The 19217-nt window shown below is 48.6% G+C and overlaps 2 protein-coding genes and 1 long non-coding RNA gene across 5 annotated transcripts; 2 read left to right on the top strand and 1 right to left on the bottom strand.

Annotated features, from left to right (window-relative positions):
• Positions 1-5816: 5816 nt before the first annotated feature.
• swi5 (SWI5 homologous recombination repair protein) lies at positions 5817-9725 on the top strand. 3 transcript variants are annotated; one of them, XM_057019670.1, is made up of 5 exons: positions 5817-5967; positions 7364-7412; positions 7495-7601; positions 7746-7840; positions 8790-9189. In XM_057019670.1, exons 1-5 carry the CDS (start codon positions 5868-5870, stop codon positions 8796-8798), a joined length of 360 nt encoding a protein of 119 aa, XP_056875650.1. In that variant the 5' UTR covers positions 5817-5867; the 3' UTR covers positions 8799-9189. The 3 variants fall into 3 exon arrangements, with proteins under 3 accessions (XP_056875650.1, XP_056875648.1, XP_056875649.1); XM_057019668.1 differs by lacking the exon at positions 5817-5967 and adding an exon at positions 6059-7086; XM_057019669.1 differs by lacking the exons at positions 5817-5967; positions 8790-9189 and adding exons at positions 6104-7086; positions 9415-9725.
• On the bottom strand, positions 8154-9420 carry LOC130517650 (uncharacterized). The gene is made up of 2 exons (XR_008947759.1): positions 9154-9420; positions 8154-9123 (listed from the first exon to the last, which is right to left on the bottom strand). It is a non-coding gene; the product is annotated as an uncharacterized LOC130517650 (long non-coding RNA).
• A 754-nt stretch (positions 9726-10479) lies between the features above and the next one.
• On the top strand, positions 10480-19153 carry slc27a4 (solute carrier family 27 member 4). The gene is made up of 14 exons (XM_057019659.1): positions 10480-10813; positions 11732-11892; positions 12494-12704; positions 12781-12964; positions 13822-13980; positions 14254-14323; positions 14472-14563; positions 14874-14983; positions 15067-15276; positions 15368-15494; positions 15650-15787; positions 15866-16030; positions 16114-16260; positions 16340-19153. The coding sequence occupies exons 2-14, from the start codon at positions 11732-11734 to the stop codon at positions 16495-16497; spliced, it is 1932 nt and encodes a 643-aa protein (XP_056875639.1). The 5' UTR covers positions 10480-10813; the 3' UTR covers positions 16498-19153.
• Positions 19154-19217: the final 64 nt, after the last annotated feature.

Genomic DNA, 19217 nt, shown 5'->3' with positions numbered 1-19217 from the left:
CTAATAGCTCCTCTTCAGCGTGTTAAGGCTTGAGCCGAGAGATCGCCACTTCCTGCGTGCTGACGCCACCTCTGATGAAGCAACCAACGGCTCGGATCGTGACCCGAGGCTCCCGGCGAGGCTGGGAACCACCTGAAGAGGAACTCTGCCGCGGAGCAAGTGTGTGACGACCGCTCCCACCTTAGCAGCGACACCGGTGATGTTGTGGGGGCACACGTGCACAGCCTGTGCTGGATGTTAAAGGCAGCTTTAACCAATCAGAGAGCAGGACGTTGCTGTCTCCAGGTAAAGGTGGTTGTTATATTCCAGACGCCCCCCCCCAGAGCCCCCCGGTGGATGACAGCGAGCTCTAAATCCTGCTGATGCTACATTTTTCTCTTCAAAAACAAAAACATGTCTGCTGCCAAACCCAGCAGAGTGAGGGGGTCCCCCCCCCCCCCCCCAGAGTCTGCTGGTGCTAAAAGAAAGTGAGAGAGAGACAGGTGGTCGGGCCGCTCCTCTTCTTGCCCTCCGCTCCTTTTTGAACTTTTCTTTCATTCTTCCAGGTCATTCTGAGCTTCTCTCCATAGCGCCAGTGACAAGGCGCTCCATTCACTGCCTCATTCTTCCACCCCTCCAGCTCCCTCACCCCCCCTCCCTCCCAGCTCCTTTGTCTAGTTCGCAGGGGCCTGCTTTAGCTGCTATTCACCGGCCAGACGGACCACCATTGACTGGACCCTCGCACCCCCATCCTCCCCCTATCCCTCCCTCTGACAAACACCATGCACACAGCAACCTGGCCATTCCCCACCCTGCACCCTGTATCGGGCAGCTGCTATGCTAATAGGGAGGGAGGGAGGCAGGGGGGGAGGCAGGGAGGGAGGGAGGCAGGGAGGGAGGGAGGGCTGAAGGGGAGAGACAGAGGATCCAGCCTATAACAGTGGGACAGAAGGAGGGAGAGCCGGGAGAGTGACCCCGCTCCTCCATCTCCACAGCCCTGCCAGAGCTGCAGCAGACCTCCTGTTACACAAAGGGAGTCCCCCCCCGTCTCCCCCCCCGTCTCCCCCCCGCCCTCGACCCCTCTGTTCCCCTCTTTCTCATTCAAATCCATTTTATACCCCAGTGGTAAAGAGAGCTGTAAGTGCAGTATGTAAAGTAACCTTACTCCTGCCCCGCGGGCGTAACCATTCAGCCATTCAGACAGACTGTGTGTGTGTGTGTGTGTGTGTGTGTGTGTGTGTGTGTGTGTGTGTGTGTGTGTGTGTGTGTGTGCGTGTGTGTGTGTGTGTGTGTGTGTGCGTGTGTGTAGGTATGAGCTACACAAAGCAGGCACACACACACCACTGACACCTGTCCTCCAGCTGAGCTGCATCTTCTTCTTCACTAGTTTATCTTGCACACATGCATCTTTCACGATTGCAGTCAAATTTAAAATGAATCGTTTTATCTCATATCGTTATAATCGTTTATAAAATCACGTTTTCCAGGCTGTGATAACACACAAATACTGTCTGTGAGGAGTTGATGATGGAAGCTGCAGCTGCCCACCAGAGCTGTTCATCCAGGTCGGTTTCCCAGGAACTTCCAGCTAAAGCCTGGATGAAAGGAGCCGAATCACCTGCAGAAGTGAAACAGGAAGAGGTTTTGTCCTCAGGACCAGTCCAGCGGGGACAGAGGACAAAAGTGACTGAAGCCCGTCCAAAAAAGGGAAACAGCACTTATGGAGTCACAGATGGGTCAGAAGAGCTCGTCCCTCAATGATTATATTCCTGTTGCACTGTGACATCAATGTTGATAACAATGTTATTAACAATGTTGTTAACACTGTTGATAATAATGTTATTAACACTGTTGATAATAATGTTGTTAACACTGTTGATAATAATGTTATTAACAATGTTATTAACAATGTTATTAACACTGTTGTTAACACTGTTGCCAACACTTTTGCTAACGCTGCTGCTAACACGATGTGGAATGATGTAACTTTGACATAAACAGGCGAGACGATAGTGAAGCTCTTCATTTAAATTCTTTGTTTCATTCTTTGTTTTAATTATTTTTGCTTTGAAGTGAAATTTGACAAACAATTTGTGTGTTGGTATTTTTGTTTCAGCAGCAGCAGTTTGTGTGCGTGCTTGCGTGTGTGTGTGTGTGTGTGTGTGTGTGTGTGTGTGTGTGTGTGTGTGTGTGTGTGTGTGGTGTGTGTGTGTGTGTGTGTGTGTGTGTGTTGGCAGGAAAGGCATTTCTCTGTCCTTCTGTTCTGTTATTTACCCCTGTGCAGTGTGACCCTGTGCCCCATCAGGGAGGCACGTCCCATTTGACATCTGCCTGTTTGTGACTGGGGTGTGTGTGTGTTGGGGGCGGGTTGTGCGCCCATATGGAGCTCCTACAACCCCCAATATCATACACAACACACACACATATGCAGAGAAACAAAGGTGTGTGTGTTGGGTACATGCCATTCCAGCACAGTCCTGCTTCAGATGGACGGAGGGACAGATGGATGGATGGATGGATGGATGGATGGATGGATGGATGGATGGATGGATGGATGGATGGATGGATGGATGGATGGATGGATGGCCAGGCAGACATGTTCAGTAGACTGATGAACTGCTGTGTATTGAATTAGTCCAGCAGAACTCTCAGTGTGTGTGTGTGTGTGTGTGTGTGTGTGTGTGTGTGTGTGTGTGTGTGTGTGTGGACTCTGCCCAGGTTTGTTCTCAAGTGTTTGGCCCCTGCCTGTGGAGCCCGTGCGTCTCTGCCGGGCCCTGGTGTTGCTCCACCGGCTGTAACAGTGACCGTGTGTGTGGATTATCCTCCCACACAATGATTCAGTGTGCCGGACACACAAAGAGCCGGCTGGATGTAGGCTAACGAGCTCGGTGGGTTTTAAACGGCCCACTGTAACGGGCAGGGTCAGGGTTGGACCCTGTCGCTGATACGGCGCTCTGTGACGGCACCTTCCCAGCCTTTGTTTGACAGGCTGGCTACGCTAATACCTCTTGTTCGAAGGTGAATTAGGTGGCTAGCGGCCATTGAACCCCAGCTGTTGCAGCGTTCCGCTCCTCTCAGTCATCAGGGTCAGACGGTTCTGGACGTTGGCCTCCATCTGTGCCCCAGCGATTGTTTTTTGAAAATGGGCCCATCTTGTCCGACAGCTCGGTGCAGCCCAACAATACGGAAGAACACGTCGACACATCTCAAAGCGTCGTGGTGCTGCGGGACAAGTTCTCCCGAAACATCAGGAGGAACATCAAAGGGATTCACGGAATCGTGATAAACGAGTTTAAACTGTGAGTTGGAGCAAATATTGAGCTGTAACATCATCTGACGCCTGACACGGTTCCACGCTGTCAAGAGTCAGCCTGTGGTCGTTTTGTGATTAGCGCATTCATACATTTATAAATATGCACGGCCCTGCGTGCGCACAGAAGTGTGTATGTGTGTGTCGGTGTGTAATTATGGAGAATAAAGAGCCGCTTGTGCAGAGTGAAACTGAGGGTTTGAAGTGAGATGGAAGATGCTTTTCTGTTTGGCTGAACAGACTCAATGGTGCTATTCAGGCAGCCCCCTTACTGCCTATTGTCCCCCCTTCACACACACACACACACACACACACACACACACACTGGCAGTGAGTGGAGATGGAGTTTATGTCTAGAGGGATGAAGTGAAACAGGGCTGCTGAGTGAGGAAGGAAAAGGGAGGAAAATAGACCGAAACAGGAAGAAGAAAGTTCCAGGAGGTTCCTGAGAACCGTGGCGAGATGCTGCCTGACAGGAGGCTGCGGGAATCTGGTGCCGTCAACCATTTCTGGGCTGCAACATGGAGAGGAGCCGCTAACGGCCTTGTTAGGCGACAGCGGGAGGAAGCCTGAGGTGAGAGGAACCTGGCGGGGTCACCAGGCAGGAACACGCCACAGAGATAATAAGCTCCGCCCCTGCTCCTTCCTGCCTAATGTGATGACTGACAGCTGCAGGACTGGAGGAAAACGCGGAGTATTGAAGCCCGTTCGGCACAAAACTCATTCAAATTCATTTGCTTTTTAGTTTCTGAAAAGGCGGGAAGGATTTTGAGGGGGGAGCCGAGGAGGAGACGCAGGATTGTGCAGCGCTCAGCACCTTCAGCAGCGACGTGAGCAGAATCCACGCAACACACACAAAGGCAGAGAGGGGATTCTTTCAGGGCCACTCCTGTGAGCTGGCGGAATTTATCGCCTCCTCTTATAAAACATCTTTCATTCAAAACAATGAAAGTTCTCAGTGGGTGGAAAACAACTAATTACCAGCACTCTTGTTGGTTTAATTGAGCTGCTTTTCCAGGAATTCCTTTTTGGCTGCAGGGCTGTGCAAAGAGCAGCCTCGTCCCTGCAGCCGTCCTGCAGCAACAAGGGCAAAATTGTCATTTTACATAAGATTTGAACAGAAACTGTGCAGAAACAAACTTTTACTGAAAGAGTAAAGATTGACATTATTGATTAAATATTGATTTATGGATTAAATCTGTAGATTTCTGGATTTTTTATTGTATTGAATAATCATTACATACAGATTATCAACATGATTCACTGCTTAATATCTAATATTAACACTTATTATGCATCGGTATGTTTAGTTAATTACTTTTCAATGTTTTAACAAAGTCAGATCCATTAAGTTTCATTTTAAAGACTTTTTTATGCCATTTTTAAGCATTTGAGGATCACATTTGAGGATTTTTCTTTCTCTTAATTTTCTGATTCTTCTGACATTTGTTGCTTTGAAAGAAACATCTGTTGGATCTCAGACTGCTGGCATGGCAGCGCCGAGGTGTGTGTGTGTGTGTGAGGTGTGTGTGAGGGTGTGTGTGTGAGGGGGGGTCCCAGGGTCTTTAAATGTCGGGGTTAAGGTCTGCCAGTTGGCCGTGTAATCAGAGTTGAACTTGAGGGGGGAAAGAAAGTGATGTCCAACACAAGCTGTGTGTGTATGTGTGTGTGTTGTGTGTGTGTGTGGTGTGTGTGTTTGAGAGAGAGAGAGAGAGAGAGAGAGATAGGGGTCTTTCCCTCTGTCTTCAGGACAATAGACGGCAGCAGCAGCTGACCAGAGGATCCCTTCTTCTTTTATCACCCTGCATAATGACACACACACACACACACACACACACACACACACACACACACACACACAGACATTTTGAACACCTCTCCTCTCCCCTTTCCCTTTCAAGATAGGAGACATATTTATGTTAAATCTCCTCTGGACAACTATAAACCAATAATGCGTCTTTCTGCTCAGATTTATGGTTTATTATGACTAATTCGTAACTCTTGTCCATTTCCAGCTTTCTTCCCTGAAGCATTAATCATGATTCTTGTAAACTCATGTAATTCTACTGTTATTAGAGTTGTTATTTGAGGATGTATTAAAAGAATTTATTGGTTAAATGTTCATTTTAAGGCCACATTAGTTAGCACTAGTAATGAACATCTCCCCAGTAGGTTGTGATGTGTGTGCGTTACATGGAGGCTTTCTGACCCGGTTTTGTCCATCTGTGCAGACGTGTGGGCTTGTGTGTGTCCTGCAGAGGTTGCAGCTGAAGAATGTACCTTCTGATTGTGTAAATATCCCCTCCGTGGGTCATTAACTGTGTGCAAAGCCAGCGCCATCTGTGTGCCACCTGTGTGCAGCCACGGGAACCCGTCAGATGAGGCGCTGATGATGTAAACAAGAATTCTGATGTAAACACTCTCACTTTTACGTTAGGTTTTAACGTAGGTGTGTGTGCGTGTGTGCGTGTGTGTGTGTGTGTGTGTGTGTGTGTGTGGTGTGTGTGTGTGTGCATTTGTTTGGCAGCTCTTGGCCCGCGACAGGTAATCTGGCCTGGTACGGAAGGTCACGGCTGTGATGTCACTTCCCCTTCCTTTCCGGATATTCCCAGCATTCTACTGCCAGTGGCCGGGAACTCTGGGAACTAAGAGCAGGAAGCCTGGCTCCTTCACAGGAGGTAGGGAGAGAAAAGGAGGGGGAAAGGTGGTGAGTTTATGTTGTGATCCTGCAGCGTTGAATGACTCATTTGCTTTATAAAAAGGAAAAAAGAGAATTAGAACCAAAATAGACGCGCTAACAGGAAATTGAGGAAACAAAATTCAATATGGTGCTGTGGGGGCAAATGTTTGCCCTGAGTTATAATGAATATGCATAGACCTGAAATTTAGTGAAGAAGGTATGAATCAGCTCTGGGACTGCAGCGCCCCCTGCTGCCCATGTCTAGTAAACGAGAATATCAAAAGACGTGTTTATAGTTCGGGATTTTTTTCACCAACATTTCACCCAAAAATATTTTATCTGACTAATTTTCTCAAGGCTCTTTATAGTGCAAATAGTGCGTTTATTACCTAAGGATACTTGCCACGTTGCTTTACAATTCATCCCACAGACTTCGTAGGATTCAAAACAATAACCAAACATAAGCTGTCACGTAATTCCTACAGATGAATTGCGCCGTTTTCACTGACTACTGGGATAATTGGAGGAATTATGACAATAATCTGTCTGATATTGTTTTACGAATAAACACGGCGATGAATCATGTCTCCACCACACCAGATGGGGGCGGTGTTCTACATAAACATCGTCGTTCAAGAAGAAGAAGTGGAATTAAGCCATTGCAGTTATCACCACTGACCACAGGGTGGCAGTTACGCGCTCTCGACATAGTTTGTCACCGCCTTAGAAACCTAAAGAAGAAGATGGAAACGGACGAAGAAGAAAAATAAGTTTATATATTCTTTGCCAAATATTTAAACACTATAGTTGATTTTGATCCTTAAGAGGTCCGACAGTGAGCAACAGTGTTTCCTAAAATGCTAAATTTCGGGGTTTTGATATCAGTAACGCGTTGGGAAGGTTGAGAACGGACACTTGGAAAGAAGTGACACCGAAGTTGACATTATCTTGGGCTTGTTGCATCTTTGGTGTTTGGCTTCATCACAGCAGTTTGTGACAATATGAGTTCAAATCTGCCCCTTGAAAGTGAAAATAAATGCTCAGTTTCTACGTCCGTGTTGGAAAAAGTCAGCACAACACCAGAAGGGAAGGACTTAATGGAAAGATCACTGAAAAGGTAACTAGTTAAGCGCTAACAGCTGAGCTAGCTTTAGTTGTACTGATGCTTTCCCCTGTAAGGTGTCAAAAAGGAGCTTAAATTTTGCCCTTTTGGGGAATAGGCCTAACAAAATAGCTGAAAATGTCTTGTGATGAACAAAAGTATTAGTATATGTATTAATATCTGACTTAAGGTGAAATCAGTGTTTATTGAAATAATATAAATTGCTGTCTGAATGTACTGGAAATAATATGCACTTATTGTTGCCATTTCCTTTTTTTTTTCTTTTACTCAGAACTCCATTCTCAACGTTCAGGAAAGTACATTCAAACTTCAAGTCACCTGTAAGTAAACGTCTCTGTGTTCGAGATACACATTTTTTAGCCCTTACTCCAGATGTTCTGTCCTCCGGTTTGACCTGTCCAGCTTCAAGTGTCGCCTGATGCTGCTAAAGTTGGTCCTGCAGAAGAGATGGAGGAGCTGGAGAGGAGAAGAGAACAGCTGGATGCAGAAATCACCCAGCTGGAGGCGGAGTGAGGACTACTTTCTTTCTTTCCTATCGACAGCAGCTGACAATTTTCTTTTCAGTGAATTGTATATTTCTGAGATTATTCTATTCACGTGTGTTCGCGTGTCACGTCAAGACATCATTTTCACAGATCCACTTTTTTCCACAGGGGATACAATGAAAAGGAACTGGAGCATCATATTAATATGCTGCATGAATATAATGACATCAAAGATATTGGACAGGCACTTCTGGGCCGTATTGGTAAGAGAAATCATCGTTTTAGAAGTTTAACTCTTGATGTTTATATTTACAGATGAGTCTCATATTTTCCTCACCTTGTTTGCTTTTAATGCCTCCTGATTCCAGTAGCCCCACTAAATAACTATTATATATTGATTAGAATATTATATTATGAGCTAACTGAAACAAAGAGCAGCTTCATTATAATGAAAGTAAAGACACATCAGATGTACCTCAAATAGTTCCACTGGTGTTTTATGGTGTTACAGTGGGTGATTACTGTTATTGTTTCAACAGCCACATTTTTCTGCAGAAGTGTTCTTCATTTCAAAAGAAACCAGTCTCATCCCCACAGGGAGAGTTTTTAACTCATGTTTGTTTCTAAAAAGGATAATTCCAGTCATTTCACGAAGGAAAGAACCGTTTTCTCGAAATAAGGGTTATGTCGGTCTTCGGCCACTAGGGGGCGACAGAGATGCGTCTGTTTCTCTCATATTCTAAAGTTACTTTAACACCGAAACGTTCATTCTTAGCAGGAAAAAGGCGAGGCAGTAGGTGCAGAGATAAATTAATTAATAGCATTAATAAAGAATACTAAAAATCCACTTAAATGATGTGTGTTTTGTTCCTCTTCCACCTTTTACATTCCTGCCTCTGAAAGTCCAGAAATCTTTTAATGTAATCATATTAACTGCGCGCTTGTCCTTAATTATCTTCAGTAAAACGAAGAGGGTAAAACTTAGTGGAATATCTGTGTGATTGTCTGTAAACGGCCAGATTGAGTAGGTACCATAGGAGCGCGAGCACGTGACCGTCCTGAGTATTTCTGACATGGGTTCAGCTGCGTGGCTGCGTGTGTGTGTGAGGGTGTGTGTGTGAGGGTGTGTGAGTGAGGGTGTGTGTGAGGGTTCAGCTAACCCTGCTGATGGCGTCTCAGAAGCGCAACGTTAAACGCCAGCTGTCTCTTTAGGTTTGCTGATGTGGCTGCAGTCAACAGTCGGGATGATAACGACCTCTGTGGACGGAGGCGGCGTTTCCCCTCTGACACAATAACACTCATTCACGTCACTGACACAAGACACACACTCACTCTCACACTGTGGGACACAAACGCCAGCAGTCATCCTCTTGTCCTCTCACTTTATCTAAAACACACACACACACACACACACACACACACACACACACACGTCACAAAGAGCCCACATGGAAACCACTGTGTTGCTGTTGTCAGTGGGTCCAGGAGATGGGTGGGCAAGAATGAGACGAGATACAACTGACCCTCTGTCCCTGTCGGTGTCCCTCTGTCCCTCACATGCTCCTCTGTCCCTTACATGTCCCTCACATGTCCCTCTGTCTCTCACATGTCCCTCTGTCTCTTCCTTGTCCCTCCGTCCCTCACTTGTCCCTCACTTGTCCCTCTGTCCCTCACTTGTCCCTCTGTCTCTCAGCTTCTCACTCAACAAATTCCAGATTATTTTGGAGAATTTCAATCAATCTGAAAACAAGCTTCCTCCCATGTTCCCATTATAACCAGTGACTTTAACCAGTCTGTGTCCCACTGTCCTCTATCTAACCTCTGTTCTGTGTCGCAGCGGCGCTGAGAGGAACGACCACACGAGATCTTTACAGCCACTTTGGTCTGGAGCTGGATGACTGAGGTGTTGGGGCACTTATACTGGGGAGAGTGGTTCTGTTCGGACTGGGAGGGCAGTGCTCCTCCTGCTCCTCCTGCTCCTCCTGCTCCTCCCGGCAGATGTTTGCACACATATTCTCAAACCTCCCATTTCAATTTGTCCTAATGTTAGAATCTCTTGGTTTCCTGGCTAGCAACGATCTTCCATGAATGTTGATTCTGTAAATGTGTTTATCTCCCGTGTAAGATGAAATAAACACGGCTCTCTGATGCAGCGTTTCCAGGATTCTCTGCTGTGAGTCATAAACGTTCCCCTCTGACATCGATGTGTTCTTCAGGACAAAGGTCGCCCTGGTCCCTCTCTCGCCCCACCCCGTCTTTCACCTCTGCTCGCCTGAGACTCGGGTGGCGTCTGCACCCACTCAACCCTGCCTGTAGCCTGTAACCCCCCCCAGCAGGCTGTTGTGGGTCTTTGCTCATTTTCCTGCTTACATAATCGGGAGCTCCGCGTGAACCGTCGGCCTCTGACTCCAGGACGGGTCTGATTTATGCCCATCTGTCACCGCGGCTGAAAGAAAGCGGCCTAAACCTGCTGACTCGGCGCCGTCCATCGCTTTCTCCAGTCTGGAAGGTGCTTATTCTCCAGGTCCACCAGCTGGAAAGGTCCAGCAACACCCTCTGCCTGAGGGAACAACATGTTGACTGGGTGGAACTGTTTAAGATGCTGAAGCTAAAATTCTCCTTGGGACTCAAAGTCACTTCCTGCTCTTCACACTTGAACACTTGTGGGTTTTATATATATATAATATATTATATATATCATCGCGTTTCATCAGTCTTAAATATCTTTAGTGCGTCCTCGTGTCTTTGTTCCGCCGTCACAGGGGTGAATGAATCTACGGGAAGCAGCAGGACCCTGTCGTGAAGCCCCGCCCCTACCGGATAGTTCCGGGGTGGGTGGGTGTCGTCCCCTGATTGGTGCAGCCTCCTGCCTGTCAGAGCTGATTCCGGACGCGGTGGGCGGGCGCAGAGGAGAAAATTATAAGGTCATTTCACTGCGCTTCGCTCGGCAGCTCAGCGGCCAGAATGGAGCCCGGGATGTTATCAGCCTTCGCACCGATGGAGGGATGATGATGATGATGATGATGATGATGATCGCGGGGTCAAAGTCGAAGGACGAAAGCAGGCTGGTGTGAGGAGCTGATCGGGTGGAGAGGAGCAGCACCCGCGGCGCGTTAACGGCAGGAGGGAATCCCGGGGAGTGGAGCGACGGCCCGGCTAAGCCGATCAGAACGCGCACGGCGAGATTCGCATCCCGGATTGTTTTTGCTGACGTACATGGTGCAGGGAGGTGTAAGGTATTTATATATTTATTTATTAAGGAGGGGGGGGCTACGGCTGTGCGCGCCCTCCCCGAGAATAGTGATAATCGCTGCGCCCCCATTGTCCTCTGTCAACCTTTTCTGTCCAAACTCGGCTGGGACGAGCGTCCGCGGAGCTCTTAAACGTCAGGTGAATCGTGGCGACGCATACGCCACATTCCGCCGCCCCCAAGGAGACGGCCCCCGCCTCAAAAAACGCTCGCTCGCTATTAAAGCCGGTGCGCGCCTTCCGCCGCGCATCCCTGCGGCGCGCCTGTCACCGCCGCCTCGGAGCAGGCCTCCCAGCCAGAGACCTGCTCGCAGGCCCTGAGGCGCACATGGCGGCGGGGGCCGAGCCTCCCCAACGGTCCTCTGCGCTACCGCAATATGATGCGACCTGTTTTTTTCCTATGTTTCCGTGTGCGGATGAAACCGCCGCGCTTCCGTTACCGCACGTCTGCAGCGCGCGTCTGCGTTTCAAATAGCTCTCTTTTTTAAAAAAAATGTAACACAGTAAAAGTGAACATTAATTCTATTTTTTGATCCGATTCATCTAAGCTGCCGCCGACTCTCTGGGTTCCGTTAGTACTGGGACCCGGAGTCGGTCCAATCTTCATCTTTCTAAGTTGGTGAGATGATCAATAAAGTTACTGGATGAATGAAATGAACGCGAGTGTGAGTGAGGAGCTCCTGATCCTGCAGCTCTGATGGTGAAGTGTTTAAACTGGCTGAGCTGAGTCAGAGGACAGAAATGTGAGTGTGTAAACAGCAGATAACATTCCTGCCTCTTTGTTAAGACGCAGTTCCAGGGTGGGTGAGGGACCTTTCCCCTGCTGCACTCAGGCCGCGTTCCAAGTGTCCTTGACTTCAGCCAGTATCTTCGCTCGTGTTTATACGCCTGCTGTGCTCCTGCAGATGATGCGCTTGGCCTGCTGCACCGTTCTCCTCTTTGTCCTGAGGCTGCTGGTGGGTCTGCCCTGGTACCAGGTTCTGCCCGCCATCCTGATCTTCTACCTGGGGAGCGGAGGATGGAGGTTCCTGCACATCTTCGCCAGGACGATTGGCAGAGATTTACAGTGAGTAAAGAGACGTGAACTCTGCCCTCGGGCTCTGGGTGGGGACGTGTCCTGCAGTAGCTCTGATCCAGTCTAGAGGCCACATATAAAAACTAGTCAGGCGCCAGAAGAGCAGATGTGATGAGTTATCTGCTCCCACGCCAGACACCCAGAACTCCAGACACACAACCCAACTAAACCTGGAAGTTTCTGGCTTCACCAACATCAGGGAAGTTCCTCTGCACCCTCCCACCTTCTCCCCTCCCTCCCTGCAGCTCAGGTGTTCGCCGCCTTTTGTGTTTCCTGGTTCCCAGGACGCCGTGGCCTCCTGACGCATGTTTCACTGCTCGTTTGTTCACAGCGTTGTTGACTTAACCGCATTCGTAGTTGCAGAGCAGCGAACTGCAGAAAGAGGCTGTTAAAAGCAGAAAAACCAGTTAAGTTTCCCAACAATCCGTTGAAGAGCGACGGCCACGGTTCGGCTGTCATTCAGGCTAATACCCACAATAACAAAGCTCCGCCTCCTCCTGCATCGGGCAGCGACGTCAACGTTAATATTCTACAGCTGAGCCTGAAGGTGAATTGTTCCCTTTCTAAAATTCCCTTTCCTTCGGATGCTCAGTGCGGCCAGTGTGCTTCTGCGGGTCAAGATGAACGTCAGGCGTCATCTCAGAGAGAAGAACACCATTCCCAAGATCTTTGCCGAGACGGTCCGTCGCCATGGGGACAAAACCGCTCTCGTCTTCGAGGGCACCGGGGAGAGATGGACGTTCCGGCAGCTGGATGAATATTCCAACAGGGTGGCCAATCTGCTGCTGGAGCGAGGGTTCAAGGTGGGAACAGCCATTTGTGTGGTGTCACGTTGACCTGAGCTACAGCCACAACCTTTCTGGACGTTTCTCCCTGAAGGATGGCGACGTGGTGGCTCTCTTCATGGAGAACAGATCCCAGTACGTCGGCCTCTGGCTCGGCATGGCCAAGATCGGAGTCGAAGCTGCTCTGATCAACTTCAACCTGAGGCTGGAGGCCTTGGTCCACTGCGTCACCATCTCCAACGCCAAGGCGGTCGTGTTCGGCTCGGAGTTAACTGACGGTAAGAGTGGTCCCGACGGAGGAGGAGGTGACAGGTGATCGTACCGAAGCATTCATACGTGGAGCTTTCAGGATCTTTCCTGAAATGGCTCAGTTAATTCAGGAAGGAGCAGACATTGGTCAGCTGGGGCTAACTGTAGCTAATACGCTAGTTGTTTGTAGTTAGTGCTGGTTAAAATGTTAATGTGCTCTAACTGATGATTGAGGAGCGACTTATTAAAGCGACCTCGGCCAAATCTCAGCTGTTGGGCTACATTTGCTGTTGATCGACTCTGGTCTGGGCCGTCGGAGGGGTCATTAAAGCTTTATTGGTTTTGCAGGAGGGGTTTTTACTGCCAGCCAGAGCAGCTTTAAATGGCTAATGGATGATAAAGAGAGAAAGTGATGATAAGGAAAATGGCTGCGTTGAAAACTGCAGTCGAAGATCAGGTTGTAAAACGGGAGAGAATCCTCAAAAATATATCAATATTATATCAATTAAAAGAAAATTATTTTCTGCTATTTTCTTTGAATGTGCTGATCATGCTAATATAAGTAATATGCAGCTTGAAGAGGTAAAACACCGATCAGACAGAAGCCGCGGGGATCACCGGGAGCATGAAGCCCGACTGAAACAGCGGAATAATAATGAATGGATGTACAGTATTTTAATCCTTGAAAGGACAAGTTCTACTGATTCTTTGACCTGAGGCAGCTCAACAATAACGACAACAACAACACTAATTTGACTTTGTTTAGGCATGAAAGTAACTGTGTCGCCATAGGAAGTGGCTTTCTCAGGAGCTGCCGCTCACTTCCTGTCTATAATGATGCAAACGCATCCATTCTCTAAGTGATCTGTGTATCCTGTTCTTGTAGCCGTGTGCGAGGTCCATAATTCAATGGGGAAGGCGGTGCAGATGTTTTGCTCTGGAGACTGGGACCACAAACGTGTCCCCCAGGGAACCGAGAACCTGGACTCACTCCTGGATGCCGCCCCGTCTCACCTGCCGAGACACCCGCAGCGCTGCTTTACTGGTGAGAACCCGTACCTGATAATACGAGTTCATGCTGGCTGCGTTTGGGCCGTGCTATCCCTGACATCAGCACTCATAAATTCTGCAACCTTTGTCCGTGTTTGTACACCTGATCCTGCTTATCTGCAACGCGCTTGGTGCTAATCGCTGCAGATAACCAGCAGGATCTGGATGCTTTTCTCACACATTTCTGCAGCGTTAGCAACAAGCTAGCATTAGCATCTGCCTCAATCCATTATGTAACGGCGTTCTCTTCCCGTGCCGTCGGTTTCAGATCGCCTGTTCTACATCTACACCTCGGGAACCACTGGGATGCCGAAGGCCGCTATTGTCGTTCACAGCAGGTAGGAGGGAGCCCTGCGGCTTATAAACACACGGGCAGGAAATGCAGCTGCTCGCGTTGCTGATCCCTGCAGATCTCACCAGCGGAGAAAAAGGCAAATACGTGAAAACTTGTTGCTCTGTCTCACAAGCTGGTGTTTGTTTTTGTAGGTACTACCGCATGGCAGCCTTGGTCTATTACGGCTTTAGGATGACATCAGATGACGTGTTGTACGATTGCCTTCCCCTCTATCACTCTGCAGGTAAAACCTGATGCAAATGCAGCTTCTCTTGCTAACAGACTGATTCTTGCTTCTGTCAATCACTTTGTGTTACATTTGTTTTAGCTAATTGGCTAATTGCTTATACACGTCTCACTCTGCTTGTATTATGAAGCCTCACATGTTAGGACTTTTATTATGAAAGGGCCAGGGATGTTTCTGGGAGGAATACCACAATAAAAGCACTAATTAAGAACACCTTAGTAGCACTCTTGATTATCAGGTTTTAACTTCTCATGATAATCAGGAGGTTTTGCCGATGGAAGCTAACGGCTGTAGTTTCTGTCTGTAGGCAACATTGTTGGAGTGGGTCAGTGTATAATCCACGGCATGACGGTCGTCATCAGAAAGAAGTTCTCTGCCTCCCGTTTCTGGGACGACTGCGCCAAATACAACTGCACCGTAAGCGTAACCTTGGCAACGGGCGTCGCCTGGTTGTGGTCGCGCCGGCCTGACGTCGGAACCTGTTCGCCTGTTCTCCCCAGATTGTGCAGTACATCGGTGAGATCTGCCGGTACCTTCTGAACCAGCCCGTCCGAGACGCCGAGCGGCAACACCGCGTGCGCATGGCGCTCGGCAACGGCCTGCGCCAGTCGATATGGGAGGAGTTTATGAGACGCTTCAACATCCCGCAGATCGCAGAGTTCTACGGAGCCACCGAGTGCAACTGCAGTCTGGGCAACTTTGACAACAAGGTTGGTCCGAGGCCCGGACAGTGTGACGGGACCTCAGCTGTTCCTCCGATGTCCTTCTCAAACGCTGCTGTTGGTGTCTTCTTCCCGGCAGGTTGGGGCGTGTGGCTTCAACAGCCAGATCCTTCCCTACGTCTACCCCATCAGACTGGTGAGAGTTGATGAAGAGACCATGGAGCTCATCAGAGGGCCCGACGGCGTCTGCATCCCCTGTAAACCAGGTAACACCCCCAGAACCAGAACCGGGCCACATTTGAAGAGACGACTCGGAGGTTTGAGATCAGTCCCGCTTATAGATTAGCTACCAGGGGGGTGAGGGCGTGGCCTCGTCTGCCTCGGATGTTTCAGCTTCACGTCCCGTTGCTTCACTTTCCAGGGGAGCCGGGTCAGCTGGTCGGACGGATCATCCAGAACGACCCGCTCAGGAGATTCGACGGCTACGTCAACCAATCGGCAACCAGCAAGAAGATCGCGAACAGCGTCTTTAAAAAGGGAGACAGCGCGTATCTCTCTGGTTAGGAGCACACACGCTGCCTCCTCTCTGTTGTTGTCGGGATGAACGGAGCTGAAATATTCCACCGCTCGTCTGCAGGCGACGTGCTGATCATGGACCAGTACGGACACATGTACTTCAAGGACCGCACCGGAGACACTTATCGCTGGAAAGGAGAGAACGTGTCCACGACCGAGGTGGAGGGAACGCTGAGCCGGCTGCTGGACATGAAAGATGTGGTTGTTTACGGAGTCGAAGTCCCAGGTAAACGCGCACGTTCACCTGTTTGTTCGCCAGAGCCTCCGACAGGTTTAACCAGACATGATGGAGCCGCTCTCTGTGCTCAGGGGCTGAAGGGAAGACCGGAATGGCCGCCATCGCTGATCCATCCCACTCCACCGACCTGGATAAGTTTGTGAAGGACATGGAGAAGGCGCTGCCGCCCTACGCCAGACCCGTGTTCCTCCGCTTCCTGCCAGAGGTCAACAAGACGGGTACAATCGGTCTTTCACTCTGTGCATTTGCTTACTTAATAACACTATGAAGCCTAAAACATTGACTTTATTTTTTCAGGAACATTCAAGTTTCAGAAGACGGAATTGCGCCGGGATGGTTTTAACCCATCCACGGTGTCAGACAGACTGTACTTCCTGGATTCCAGCAGAGGGCGCTATATCCGCTTAGACGAAGAGCTTTACCAGTCTATACTGTCAGGGAAACACAAACTGTGATGACCGGCCTGACCACCACAACACACACACACACACACACACACACACACACATGCAAGACTGCTCCTGTATACGCACGCAACCGAAAAGCTCCATAAATATCCGCTAAATCAAATACAAACATCCACCTCCCTCCCCTCCAGTAAACTGAAAACAAACACACACACAGCACATCCATCCCTTTGGCTGTATCCATAGCAACAACTCTTCCTACCTCAGCAAAAACCCACACAGAGGTACAGACCTAGTAACCAAACCCACCCTTTATACAGGTAGCATCGCAATCCCAGCTCGCGCACACACACACACATGCACCCCCCCCCCACACACACACACACACGCACGAGCGCACGCACGCAGAGCAGCCCTGATCTTGTTCAGTGTTTCAGCCGGCTGCCTGGCAACCAGAGTGCAGGAGCTCCAGAGAAGAGACGTAAAGGATGCTGATGAATAGTGTATCTAGTAGAAAATGTGTATGGAAGCACAGAATGAGCTTTGAGGACTCTCGTGCATGTCTTGTTGTTTAGCCTCTGCTGGCGACTCCAGCTGCACCGGTCTGCAGCAACGGGGCACAAGGAACCATTTAAGGATATAAGGGACTTCATAAAACCCGGCTGTAACGATGGAAGTGCAATAATCAGCGGCACCACACGAGCGCCGGTGGGAAACGGAAGCTTTGGGTTTCAACCGCGTCACCAAATATTCTTTAGTTGCAGTGTTTGTTTACATTTTAGCCACTTCTGTTCCAGGCAGGTTCTTTTGCTTTATGACCTATTTGAATCCAAATTTCTTTGTGGAAATGCAGCTTTTAATGTCAGCTGCAGGATCAGGAAGGGGGGTGGCTCAGGCCCGGACGGCCTGCAGGGTCTGTCGTTAGTCGTAGACCTGTGGATGTGTGTGAAAGTGTGTGTGTGTGTGTGTGTGTTGGTGGTGGTGGCTGTGCCTTAGTGTGAGCTCACCTGGTTTGTGTTTTTCATTCAGATTTGTTTCACACGATGTGGTAGAAGGTAGAAATGATTCTTTGTTGGTATTTATGAGACATTCCCGTCACACACACATCGGAGAGGCTTTAAGTCCCAGGATCAAACCTTCTTGTGTTGCTGAACACTTCCTGTTTCAGAACAGACTGACTGAATTCCCCAGTCTGGAGGGTCGACTCATGTTTCCGTCCTCCCACAGTGAAGCCTGACTCTACCTGCCAGGTGTGAGTGGAGTCACCTGTGGTCCCACCTGGACCCTCATTCTGCCTCCTAGCTTCTGTTCTGCCCCCAGTCTTTGTTGCTAACCTGTAGCCTCTGGTCTTTATTCACGTTGTAATCCCGACTCACCCGTGTGAGGCTGGCTGACGGCAGCAGCTGTTCCATACGCAGATGTTCTGCCGTCGCTCCTCCTCGTTTTTCTGCACTCTCGGTTCGAACTTTGCACTGACTGAATTCCACGGTCGACTCTGAAGGCTGCGGCCAGCCGATGGCGATCGCCAGAGGGACTCCTGTTGGTCCTCCGGTCTTAGTTCAAGGTCTCGCGATAGTATTTATTCTTTTATGATGAGCGTGAGATGTTCTCACAGTGGTCTGATGGAGGTGAGGGCGACTGTGTGTCTGAGAGGGCACGGTCTGGCTGTTATGATGCCTGACTGCAGCTTCCTCTGGTGCCCTGACTGAACAGCCCTGACAGCACACGCTCTGACTAGGATGCTTCAGTTTTTGCTTTCTGAAATGACTTTAAATTATTGATTTTAAAAAAAAGACATGTTGACACTCCTTGGATCATTTTACTGCTGAATTTGTTGGCTTTGCGTGCGTCGTAGAGGGAGGTCATAACTTTCTCATTCTTGGTGGTTGTTTTTTTTTTTTTTAAAGTGAAATTCACGCGTGAGTGCGAGACAATCGGAGGTCGTGGGGTTGTTTTTGTGTTGTTTTGTCCATGAGATGATTTTACAGCTGCTTGTATGAAAAACTCCTGCAGAGGAAATCGGAAACATCTGGAAGAGATGGTGTGCTGAGACTGGGCGACCTGCAGGGGGCGCTGTTTGACAGCCCTACTGAAAACGAGCTTTCACGCTCGTTTCCCTCAATTTCTTAATGCGAATTAAATATTTCACATCGCTTTTAAATAGTGTCAGTGTACCTAACGAAGAGACAAGTACATCTGACCCTTAAAAGCAATTTGATGCATAACTGTTATTAGTAGTTTATCTTTACAATTGAGCTCCAAAGTGAGCAATTCTACCTCAGAGGCCTCAAACACCCTGACTGAAGAATACTGAAAAGCTGCCTGCAGTGTCTCTCTGTCCCTCGTACCTCTGATCACTTGAATTTCTTTTTTTAAAATAATTTTATCCATCCTGGTCTTCGGAAACATCCCACTGAGCTACAGAAGGAAACACGTGTGATCATGTTTGCCCGTGTGTGTGTAAGTTTTTTTTTTTAAATCATAATGATGATTATTTAAATTAAATTTTGTTGTCTCGTTGCACAGACGGCAGCTCTTGCTGCAGCAGAGTGTAGAGGAGGCGTGTGAGGTGTGCTGTGTGACACACACCGATGTCCTCGGCTCCACTCAAAGATAGATGTATACGTCATGCATTTAAAAAGATATAAAAACATTGCTGCAAATGGAGGAAAATATTAATAATAAAAACAGTTTAAATTGTTCACTTAACGTCTGATGGCTGTTCTGTTTCCTCACAGGAAGAGATCCTTGATCAAAAGTGGATTTCT

The sequence above is a fragment of the Takifugu flavidus genome, chromosome 20 (genome assembly GCF_003711565.1).
Source record: "Takifugu flavidus isolate HTHZ2018 chromosome 20, ASM371156v2, whole genome shotgun sequence".
NCBI classification, from domain to species: Eukaryota; Metazoa; Chordata; class Actinopteri; order Tetraodontiformes; family Tetraodontidae; genus Takifugu; species Takifugu flavidus.
Note: the sequence above shows the minus strand (reverse complement) of the source record. Positions and strands in the feature narration are given on the sequence as shown.